Below are 12,591 nucleotides of genomic sequence, written 5' to 3'. Positions count from 1 at the left end.
ACTCAGGGCTCTTTTGAAAGATGTCGAATAATTTAGTCTTTAAAATGCTAATTTGTCCTTTAAATGGAAGACAAATTAGTTCTAAGATAATTCTGACCTTGTGTCACTTGATTGGCTTCTAAAAGCTTAACGAGAGAGAGAGAGACTGACTGGACTCCTTATGCAGTCATCTCTTCTCTTTTGGCCTGGTTCCCTGTGGCTTTCATATATAAATATATGCACACAGAAATGAAGAATGGTTGCTTTTTTGAACCTTTATGCCATATTATTTATAATGTTATTATTTAATAGTAAAAATGTGTAGCCTATACAGGGAAATAAAACAGTGGTTAGCATGGACGTTCACACATAAATGTCTCATCAGTATGAATTCCAAATCCAAAAAAGGAAAGTCATTGAGGAAAACTGAGAATGTTTAGACACATTTCTTTTCTGGCTAAAGTTTCTGTCACACAGGCCTCGAGACTATTCAGAGACCACCTGGCAGCTGCTGGTCACCGGAGGAAAAACGCATATTTCACAACCGATCGGCACGTAGTTTCTGTGAAATCAGTTACTAAAGCATCAGTGACTCCCTGGCAACCTGAGGTTGCTTCAGAAAAATGGGTATTCCATGATCAGTTGGCAAATTGCTGCTTGAAGATGTTGGCAGTTACGGGGTGAAACTGCTCACAAATAGATCTATTGTGCTGTACCAAAAAACTCCTTGAAATTGCTTTTGGTTGCTAGCAGGTTGTCCCAGTTGCCCAATGTCACCTGCTAGTCTCTGAGCGATAGAAAAAGATGAAGTTCAGCTTCAAGTTAAAAGGCGAACCTTTTAAAAAGTGTTGATGATGCAACTTTTACCTTGAAGGTGAACATTGCCCATTTCTGGTTCACGTCACTCCTTTTCTAATTTTACTACCACAGGTAGCAAGTATTTACAGACACGTCAGCATCTTCTGTGCCAACTGGCAAATGACTGGCAATCACCCAAAATAATAAAGAGGCTTTTTGTGCAGCTCCCTGCTGGAAACAGAGAGACCTGTGGTTGCCAGATGGTTGCTGAGCAGTTTTCAGGCCTGCATGACCATACCAGTATGCTTCAGCTGTGGCTGGACTTTACCCTGCCTCTCACCCTGTGGTGACTGGGATAGGCAACAGCCCCACCGCGACCCTGAATCAGATAAGCGGAATAGGATGGATGGATAATCGACTGCTGCATATTTTATTTAATATCAAACATACTGTGTGTCTGTATAGACCTGAACATGCTGATTGATATGTTCAAAGAATTTTGGGTTTTCTTCCAGTTTCATTAAACGCAACAAGAAGAATTAAAATTAAAATCAAAATCACGAGTGCCAAATAATCATCCACCTAATGTTAATAAACAGTTTGTATCTGATCAGCTCTCTTTCTCTCTCTCACACACACACACACACACACACACACACACACACACACACACACACACACACACACACAGGCATCAAGATATGCTTGAGCTGCAGAGGATGTCTGGTTTTACAGCTGCAGGACATCAGTGAACTATGTAAATTAATTCCTGTCGATTTAATTGCTCAGTACACTTAAGGGATGTAATTTACCTGTGCCAGCAACATATTTAACCCCCTAACTCCTTATTTGTTCAAAGTTAACTTCACTAAAACTTCACGGCGTTCATTATGCTGGTTCTACGGTGTGCACTGACAAAAAAAACAGCGCCTTGAGCTGCACACCTTCAACAGCTCATCCGCTGAACTGAGGTAAACACGGCTCTGTGTGATGGATACAAAGTCCCTGATACGCGAACACAGAAGGGAACAAAAAGAAATGCTGGCAGACGGGCAGCTGAAAAGACCCAAGTGCCAGAAATACGAATCGGATCAGGGCAGAGGCTTAAACGAATAATAAACGACAAGAGTCAGCATAAAAGAAGCAGCTGGTACAATAATGTAGAACAAGAGGAGGAAGACACAACTGAGAGAAATAACATGTACCAGTGTGCACAAAGCCAAGCAGGGATATAAGATAGAATCAGTTGTGCATTCTGGGTGCACATGTAATTTTACCTTTGTTCTCTAAAACATTGTATTAGAAGAGACACCGATACTGTACAACGTGCCGGCTTTAAAGTAAAGAAACAACTCCTCAGAGAAACTGCTAGTATGAGCATTTCCGACTTTCTTGTTTCAGTTGTCAACAGTTAATAAAATGACTCAGAAAATGTCCACTTGCACGAACCTTTGACACCATTAGCTTAAAAAGCAGTTTTCAGTGCAGTGATTGTAGGTGTTCCTCTTATTCAAATCAAACTACTACGCACTGAAAAAGTACTCCTTCACCTCACTGTAGAATACGTCATCCAGACTTTCCTGTAAGCCTGTACTTACAGTTCAGCAAATGCATGTCATTTTTACCTCAGATGTACTCAGAGGAGGGTGTTATTGGCAAGGAAGCTGGGTGTCAGGAAGCCTGCGTGTCAGACAAGCTGACTGGTTCTCCAAAAGTTTAGTTCAGAAGAGAAAACATGAATGCGTTTTCAAGCTTCAGCCACTAGATTGGTTGAAACGGGAGAGAAACAGTATGTTTAACCTTATGCCTTTTCAACTGGGGATGTGTTTTCTTTACATCCCTGTGTCATTTATTCATAAATTATAAATAATGAGAAAACTACCCATCACCTTTAGGCAATAAACAAACATCATCAGGTTCAAAAATGGAAGGCTCAAAGAACGAAATTACCTATTGTTAAACCATAAATGACGTTATTGCATCGTTAGAGTCATCTAAAGAAAACAGAAAGGTGCTTTACAACCTTTTCAGTATTATTTTTTAGCAACCTTGTGCTGCTTCTACCTTGAAGCCTCCCACTGTTGGAGGTGGCGTTGGTTACAAGATTTGCTGTCCTGTGTGGGAGCTTTCACTCTCTGCACTGTTGGTGCTTAAGTGCAGCAGGCACGCTGGAGATTTAGCTGTGTGGGTTTTATCTGTCACCGTGCCTTACAGGCAAGCCGGTACAGTATCAACTATAGTTCTGTTTCAGACTTTGAAGAGACCTGCGTTGGCTGAGAAAAGAATTGATCTCACTGAGAGTACAATGTGATCAGAATGCATCCACCTCCACTCTGCAGGACCTTCCATGTGTCTCAGCGACTGTCGCAGAAACACCTCAGCTCATAAAGAGTGCTGATCTGCTTACTGCGGTGTATAATGTCAGTCAGGCTCTTGTTGACTTCACATTCCTGTCTCTAATGTAATAAAAGCCTGGAAACAAAAGAAATGAAACAGCTTTTTACAGTTAAAAATAATCTGTGGATTCTACAAGCACCCCAAAAAGTTTCATATAAGAAAGTTTTCGCAGAACTCTTTGCAGTTCTGTGCAACAGACAAAAACTAAGTGAATTAGTGAATCAATGTGAATTAAAAGTCTAAGGAGCAGGTTGGTGGTACTAATAAACTGCACTTGATTATATGATAATCAGAAAATGTGAGCACCTCTATAAAAGCAGGTGTGTGTACACACAAAGCCACAATCCTCCCAGGAGTGGAGATCCAAAACATTCACTCTAAGGTCAGTCTTCGCAATGCTCAGAGAAACTAGAAAAACACCTGAAAGCTATATCTCAGACTCTACAGTCCTCAGCTAGCATGTTAAATGTTAATGACAGGACAATTAGAAAAAACCTGGACATGTTTGGCTTGTCTGGAAGGGAAAGCCTCTTCTTTCTTAAAAGAACATGGCAGCAAGGTTTAGGATTGTAAAGTTGCCCCTGAACAAATCACAAGACTTCTGGTGCAATATCACTAGCACAGATGAGATCAAAGCGGAAATGTCTGGTAAGAATAATAAACCACATTTGGTGAAACGCAAACACAGCATATCAGCACAAACAACTCACGCCAATGATGATGATTTTGGGATTGTTTTACAACCACAGGTGCTGAGGTACCTTGCACTCCTTGGGTAAACCAAGAACTCCTCCACATACCAAAGTATTCTGATCATGAAACAGTATAATGATCCCAAACACAGCAGCAACTCTACATCAGAATTTCTGAAAAATAGAGAATAAGAGGCTTTGCAATGGCCCAGAAAAAGTCCCCTGACTGAAAAAACTTGACTGAAATGCTGTGCCAGAGCTTAAGTGAGCTGTGCATAAACAAATGGCAGCAAAGAAGAGCGGGCCTAAATTCCTCCGCAGCGTTCTTAGAGCCTCACAAAGTCAAACAGAAATCCGTTCCTTCAGGTTCATGCTGCTAAACGTAGGTTCAACCAGCTACTGAATCATGGGGTGTACTTAGTTTTTCACAGGACCGCCACAGAGTCCTGTGAAAAACTCTGAACCTTGTAAATACACTTTGATGTTTGTTTGAGAATCTTAATGAGCAAAATCATATTAAAGATGCATTCTGATTGCTGCAGCATGTAATTTATTCAAAGAAGCCCGCTTTATTGATCTACCCAGGCAGCCTGGCCTGGATAGATCAATAAAGCATAAGTCTGATGTATAGTAGTTTCTGTAGCTCAGAAAATGTTGAACTGAGGTTTTGGCAAAAGAAAGTAGTTACTGAGATCATAAATCAAGAGAAGTGCAGGGTAATTTTCTAATGGACTTGTATTCAATCACTATCTTCAAGGATGTAAATTTGAGGCACTTCTCTTTCAATCCTGGAGGCCACATCTTTCTTTTACATACAGCCTCTGGGTGTTCCTTGTTTTACGACTGCAAGGCGTCTATTCTAATCTCTGAAGAGCGTCAACAATTAAAGATCCCTAAACTAAAACCACCATGGAATCAGATAAACACCAGGTGGCTTTCTCTTGTTTATGGTTAAAAGGTGTTGTGATTACAGCTAAATAAGATAAATGTCAGCACTGATAAGACAGCACACTAGCAGTCCAATCTATGCCTTTCATTTTGCAGTACCATAAAAACACCCAAACACTTCCTGAATTAAATATGAATCCTTAAATTAAAAGCTGTTCCTGAGCATAATTTGCAGGATCCCAGGTTGTTCACGGGTATCTAACACGACTTACGTTTTGACAAAGGGGTCAGAGTAGCCGTTGGAGTCCATGGCGGCCAGATGGGCGCAGCGTATGATCCCAACCAGCAAGCAGCCCTTCTCCGTGTTATAGCACAGTGACACCAGGATGCGGCCACGCTGGGGACACAAGAAGCTACAGTGTCAGACAGAGCACCTGTTTCCACTCTGATATTTCCCTCTTCAGCGAATAACCACAGCGGGAAATCCTGCGGCCGGGTCAGCAAAGTTTCTCAAAACACTTGAAATACTTTCACCGTGTAGGATATAGCGTGTTAGCCGAGAGGTTTGGAATTAAAGCTCATAATTAAAGGTCTTATCTGGGCTGGAAAAAATGACACTGCTGCCTTCTCCTTTTAATCTCCAGGTTGAACCGTAAGCCGAGTCTAATCAGAGACCAAAAGCTATTAGCCTTCGTCTCTGGAATCGCAGAGAGACGTGAGATAATCACCACCAGGGGAGGAAAAAAATCAGTGTAGTGGCAGCGGTACTGGTCTAAATTACAAACTGTAGCTTCTCTATCAAAGGTCATGCCTTAAACATATATACTGATTAAAAACACATAATTAAACTTCCTCTAAGATTATGGAAGTAGATGACAGATTAGGATTAGGACTGTTGGAAGGATAAATTGCATGAGACATGGGAGATTAATAAGGCAGTGGGTCATGTTTTAGTTAAAAAAAACAACGATAATGATAAAGAGGTTGATATCATTACCTCCTCTTCTGCAACTAGCGCTCCCTGCTCCTGTGTTTGATTGTTAGTTTCTTTATTCTGAAATAATAAAGACAGGAAGAGAGATCACAGTGCATAGTACATTGCATTTTTCTGTAATGCTCTAATGTAACTTAGTAATCACATTGCAGTTCGTAAGCACATCATTGAGACGTTATATTGCATGTAAGGAAAAAAAGTGCATCTGTCAGCATTGATGGTGCTTTACCAGATGTGCAAGTGCCATGTCCATAGACACAGTATTGCAGATGGAGGCTTTTGAACTGATAACAACCTGCATGGTCCCTCTTCTCTTTAGTCTGTAAGGCGTGACGCTCATGTTTTCCAGAAATAAATTCACATTTGGTTTCCTCTGACAGAACAGTTTTCCACTTTGGCTCAGTCCATTTTGACGGGCTTAGCGGAGATAGCAGTGTTTCTGGGTCTTGCTCACATATGTCTTCTTTTTTGCATTATGGAACTTTAACCTACACTTTTGGACAACACATTAAATTTCCAGAAGTGTTGCTGAGTCCATGCAGTGTTTTCCATGACAAAATCTGTTTTTAATGCAGTGTCACGATGATCACAGTCATCCCGTGCTGAAGCCTTCACCCTTGCTCACAGAGATTTCTCCAGATTCTTAGTCTTCTAATGAAGCTTATGCGTAAGTTCGAGACGGCTGATCGACTGTCTCACATCTGTCTGCTCCCAGGTGTTGCCGGCTAAATCTAAGCTTCTCGTCACTTCCACTTTCCCACGCTGTCAAGCTGTTTGTGACATCAAAGCTCTAGTCCAATCATCTTTCTCCGCTTTAAATCTCACTGCGCATCTGTCATTTCCTTTGCGGACCCCTTCGTGCAACCCACATCACCTAAACCTTCTTTCTATGTGAAGACCATGCACATACATAATAAATATCACATATTTGTCCACACAAACACGCACACAGAGTAATGTACACATACCTGTGCAATTCTCTCCAGGCCCATGTTGTAGCGTTTGCTCTCGCCTTCTTTCAGTTTCTTCAGAGCCACTCTCACCTCTCCGATGAATTCATTTCGTCCTAGTCTGTCCATGTCACAGACGCACAGCCTTCAATAGACAAGAGGTGCAGGCGAATTAGTGGCAAGTTTTCAATCCCTCTTGCAACTGTGCTGCTCTGCCCCAAAGTCTTGAAGCAAGCAAATAATGCACCAAAATATCCAAATGGCATCTGAACAGTGCATCCGCAACACGAGATCAGTCCACTGTGTGTTTTGGGTTTTTTTCTCATTGTCTTGCGCCCATCAGACATACCACTCCCATGTAAGAGGCATAAGATGTTTTAAAAAAAGCATTTTCCACAGGAGCTAAAAGAAAAATAATGACGCGTGCTGGCACATTAAATCTACAGGGATCTCCTGGAATAAAATCTTTAATCTCTCACACACACATTGTTTCACTGCAGAAATCATGGATTTGTTTGTACGTATAATATGAATCAATGTATAGCTGCCTCTATAGTTTATTTCTCTTTAGATGCACTCGGAATTTAAAGCGAGACAACTAAATCAATAACTTTGTCTCTACTGCTACAAAACTGGTTCTGTAAAATGATTTCTTCCACCGAGAGCACTTATTCAAACTGATGGTTATGTTTGATAGAAAGCGAGTTTTTCATCAGCTACAGTTGAGTCTTCACAGCCCATCGCCCGCCACAATTCTCTCTCTGCTCCGATATTCCCAGAGGGACTGTAGCTGCTTCACCTCTTTCTTCACTGTCTCATTCTAAACCTCTCTCGCTCTCTCTCTCTCTCACACACGCACATTCTTCACACACACCTTCCCCCTCTTCCTGTTCTGTCCCTGTCCTGCTGACATTTGGACTTTTGACATGCTGGTTCCAGTCTTTTAGTCATAATGGATGAGTATCTCTAGCAGAAGCTTCAGAACAGCTCTGACTCACGACCACGGCTGTCAGATGATTTATGTCCCTTTGCTCTGTCATACATGTAGGGTGTCTGTACTGAGACAAAGGTTGGCGGGCAATGTGACACCATTTCTGCTCAAACTTCTTCTGTGATGATTTTTCTTTCATTTCCCCAGTTTAGGAGTTCCTATAAAACCAAGCAGATGCTGGTAGAATCTGTTCAACCTCTTGTGCCAAGTTTGGTTTGATATTCTTGATAAAATCCACCACATGAGAGTAAAATTAGGGTTTCCCATTCATAGTGTTAAAAACAACTACGAAGACTGGCACTAAAATGGCTTTATACTGTGCTGTGAAAAAGTCTAGAAGCACCATTCGTTTTTTTATACTTTGGTAAGAAAAGGGGAAATAGGTGCAGTGATTTATTGAAACATGTGCAAACATTCATGGAAATATGGTATATAAGGCAAAAAAGATTTACAATACTTGAAAATCTATTTTTGGTATAACAACCTTTATTCAACAGGGCCTGACCTCCCTCAGACAAGCTTTTGTGTAATTTGGTTAAGTAGTGTTTCCTATGATAGTGTCGTCTGTCCAGACGATCCCACAATGCATCAATAATGTTGAGGTCCCGGCTCTGGGGAGGCCAATCCATGACTGATAGTGTTCTACTGTGATTCTTTCTGTCCAGGTATTACACAGCGGCAGTATGCGGGATCACTTTCATGCTGAAAAATGAAGCTGTTGGTGATGAGATGGTATTTAATAGTGGTTCAAACTGCATTTTTCTGCATTCATAATTCCATTAGTTTAGACAAGATCCCCAACACCACTGGCTGAAATGTAGCTCCGCTGTGTCCACAGATGGCTGTACACACTCACCCTTCTCCTGATATTGAAGATAATCTGAACTAAAATTTTTAAATTGGGATTCATCACTCCATCGGACCTGTTACCACTCATTTTCAGTCCTGTTCTTGTGTGATTTGGCATACCTCAGCCTTTTCTTTCTGTTTCCCTTCATTGAGAATGGCTTCTTAAAAGCCAGCCCTTCACTGAGATAGTTTCTAATGAGGCTTCAGCAAACTGAAAGGCCAGATGTATCTTTCAGATCCTGTCTTAGGTCTTTGCTGCAGGTTTTCCAATTTCTTAAGGGTGTGCCTTTCAGATCGTGTTCATCTGCTGTGGTTTTTATGGCTGCCACTTCTTCTTTTGTCTTTCATTTTCTACAGATTTTCTGACGACACACTGCACACAGTGCGGAGATATGCCAGGTTTTCAGCTAATGTCTTTTTGGAAATCACAGTTTTGCTACATAAATACTATTTTCTGCCCGTCGAACTGTGTAATCGTTCACATTTCTTGTAATTCTACAAATTACTGATGTGTTTTTGTGACATCTAGTTAGTGTGTTTAAAGATACAAGATCGAGTTAGGTGACTTTTAATGCTTGAATGATTCATAGGTCAGTATTAAGTGGCATAAAAAACACAATTTCCTTATCAGGGTTGTCAGGTCTCTGTGTGATAAAAACCAGCCGATTAAAATGAACCCAAAAACAGTCCAGATCGTATTTGAGGCAGGCAAACTCTAAAATGACAAGTTTGATCTCATAATGAAGTCACAAAAGCAAGAGTTATTACAGCTCTCTTCTATTACAGACATTAATCTTTACCAGTATTTAGTTTTAAACAACAATTGAAGCACAGCATTCACGAGGCGTTGTCTGTGTAAACTTTCATGGCTGTTGATAGTTCAGTTTAAAGCCAATTTATAAAGCTGAGTCAACTCCAACAACAATATCATCACCACCCAACATCTAACACCCAGCCAACATATATATATTTTTTACTCCTTGATCATATTTGTACCTGACTGAATCTCATCTAAGCCACCTGTTATGGCAATTTCAGCCTCCATCTAATACCAAATCAAGCCACAGATTTATTCCTATCTGCCCACATCCGAGGACGGTGGAAGTCTATTATGAGGCAGAGGCATGGAGAGAGAGAGAGGAAAGAAAGTGAAAGGAGACAGACTCGAGCTGGCACTGAAATCATGTTTGTACTCCTTTAACACGCACGCACGCGCACAAACACACCACATCTCGTGATACCCGGCTCTCATCACACCTCCACATGATCAATTTCTCTGCTGATCATTCAGAGCCTGACAGACGTTTCAGTTGTAAATGTCAGAAGGACTTTTGAAAGATTGTCCCCAAGGTATGCATTCATGTTTGACTCATCGCATTTATTTATTTTTTGTGTGCATTAAAATGCACACAAGAGTGGTGTCATTGAAATAAGGGGCTGGATCGTGGTATCACATTATCACTCTCACTGCTCTCTAAATTATTAAAAATACCGCCTAAAGGCAGATTCACACTGCGGCAACTGATGGAGAAATTTTGGGCCTAATCCCACAATCACGTGGCCCCGCAGTGATAAAACAGGCTGAGTCTGTCTCATCCTGAGAATTCAAAAGGAAGCAGATATATCTATAGCGAACTATCAGCGCTGAAGCTGTGCAAAAATGATCTCAAATGTCTTACCCTTCCTGACAATTTTTGCGAGTCATAACCTGTATAAATAAGTGGCAAGGTTGGAGGTTTTTCCAGTCTGTTTTACTGCAGTGGACTTTTCACTCAAGACGAAAGCACCTCCGGCAGCCCGCCGCACCAATTAAAGGATTAGCTGGTATGAGGCCAACCGTAAAGTCTGGATTGAGGACGTTAGTTATTAGTTTACTCAGAGATACAGTCTGCACACTGAAGCATTGAGGCGTTGCATAAAGGATGTAAAGAAAAAAACAATAACGCTGAAACAACTTTGAGGGCTTTTTCAGAACTGTCTTTAATTTAGCCGTTCCCTTTTTGTATTTTGCCTTAGCATAATGGTTTTATATAATCACACTTAGCGCAAATTATTGAATGAAAGATGAAAAAAAGAAATAAATGCATAAACCCACTCACTGAAGAACTCTTTTTTTATGTCCTGTTCTACAAAGAGCAGCGCAGGAGGATGGACTCTCACTCCCACTTTAGCACCATCAGAAGACACGGTGCTTAAAATTTCCATGAAATCAAAGCCCATATTTGGTACGTGTACAGGGTTTTTCTGCAGTGGCCATGTAATGCATTCACATCTACTAACTATGGCTTTATGCAGTAGCTTTTAGTGGTTAAGCTATCCATTCCTGCACTAGATTCTGACTAAGAGGGATTCACAGCAAATTTCCTTTTGCAAGAGTCAGATAAAAAAAATGACAAAGCAGCAAAAAGCAATCATGGAAACCCTGATGAATTTGTCACAGAGGTTATCCCATTGGTGTTTTATAGCTAATCATTTCCAACCCCATAAATGCACGACTATTATACACGTATATATCATACGTCTCTAGAGGCCTGGCATTAATATGTGTGAGAATTCATGAATATTTCATGCTGATTATGTCGTAATTTGTTCACAATCCGCTTTAACTTCTGCCAGAGCAACGTCCTCATGGTTACTGCAATGTGGTTGTTTTTGCACAAAGTGCACACCACCTCACTGTTTTTGAGGCAGTGTGATGATGGGCAAATGTGCCATCCTCAGTTATTTTCAACTGTTTCTGGGCAAGAAAAGACTGAGAGGAGTAATTAAATGTAAAAAGAAAAAACCCAGCAAACAAACAAACAAAAACAGGTTTTGCATCTGTTTCACTGACACATTCACCTAACAAGCAAAAATCCCAGGCTATATCCTGGGAGGAGACACAAATCCCTTTGGGGTTGCATCAGGAAGGGCATCCGGCATAAAAATCTCAACATGCAGAGCTGCCTGCTGTGGAGCCCTGCGTGAATATGACAGCAGCCAAAAGTACTTATTTATCTATTTATTTGTTTTTATGAGCACCTGGTGGTAAATAACATGCTGCCACTACCAAAAAAGTGGCAGTAATGCACACCTACAAGCTTTTGGCCAATCACTAACAACAAAAAAGTAAAAGTAAAATATGTGTGAAGTGGCGAGACACTACAGCCATCAAACAGAAAAAGACTTGTTGGTTCAGAGTGAACATCAAGTTTGATTTTCTTCAATCACTGCTGAAGACTAGAGCATTAACTTTGGGAAATCCTGATACCCCCTTTTTCCTTTTCTCCAGCTGTGCCCACAGCATCTGTGAGCCAGCATCCTCCAAGAGCGTGAGCCTTTCTGGGATTTTGGCTTCCTAAGTAGATATTTGGCATGGAAAACTACAGAATCAAGTAACTAAATGTCACTGCTTCATCTGTCCCGAGTGCCAGAATGCTGATGCAACCCAGTTTGACAGCTACACAATCCAGAGCTCTTTCTGTCTGATACAAACTCCTAATGTTTTTTGCTCCAGATCTGCTTATTCATGAATGAGTCGAAAGCTCCTCATCAGGTAAATCACCTGAAGCACTGTCATTAACACAATACCTCCAATTTCAGAGCAAACGCAGCTATCAGCTAAACCTCCTTCAGAGCCACTGTGCTCCTGTGACATCACTGTGCCTCGGCTCACTCAACGTAACAGTGAAACACTTTTTTGTGAGGATAAATGAGGAGGAAAAAGACAGCTCCTTCTCTTACTTCAGCACTATAAAAAAACAGAAACAAATTACTCTGTCACTGCAAGCTGGAAACAAAAAACAGCTGAGTTTATATAAAGAAATAAGTAAGAGCTTCCCATTAGATCAGAGGTCTACATACTGCGACACTGTGTGCCCAAAAACTGAGGTGACCAGATTTTTTCTTCACTCACAGCACGGGTATATTTCAGTATGACAATGCCAGTTTTCATCCTTTTTCACACATTTGGCCCCCACAGAGCCCAGACCTTAACCCCTGTGAGAATCTTAGGGATATGCTTTAGGAGAAGACCTTACGCAGCAGCTCTGGATGGAAATAAATGTTGTGACA

General features: G+C 41.0%; 1 protein-coding gene across 1 annotated transcript in view; it reads right to left on the bottom strand.

Annotated features, from left to right (window-relative positions):
• The window catches only part of doc2g (double C2-like domains, gamma), a 37,438-nt gene that overhangs the window by 14,755 nt on the left and 10,092 nt on the right, over nucleotides 1-12,591 (bottom strand). The window contains exons 6-8 of the mRNA XM_004549548.3: nucleotides 6,717-6,843; nucleotides 5,752-5,808; nucleotides 5,027-5,151 (exon numbers count right to left, since the gene is read on the bottom strand). Coding sequence (XP_004549605.1) covers nucleotides 5,027-5,151; nucleotides 5,752-5,808; nucleotides 6,717-6,843 — 309 coding nt within the window. The remainder of the gene's footprint in view (nucleotides 1-5,026; nucleotides 5,152-5,751; nucleotides 5,809-6,716; nucleotides 6,844-12,591) is intronic.

This window comes from Maylandia zebra, linkage group LG6, assembly GCF_041146795.1.
Source record: "Maylandia zebra isolate NMK-2024a linkage group LG6, Mzebra_GT3a, whole genome shotgun sequence".
NCBI lineage: Eukaryota > Metazoa > Chordata > Actinopteri > Cichliformes > Cichlidae > Maylandia > Maylandia zebra.
Note: the sequence above shows the minus strand (reverse complement) of the source record. Positions and strands in the feature narration are given on the sequence as shown.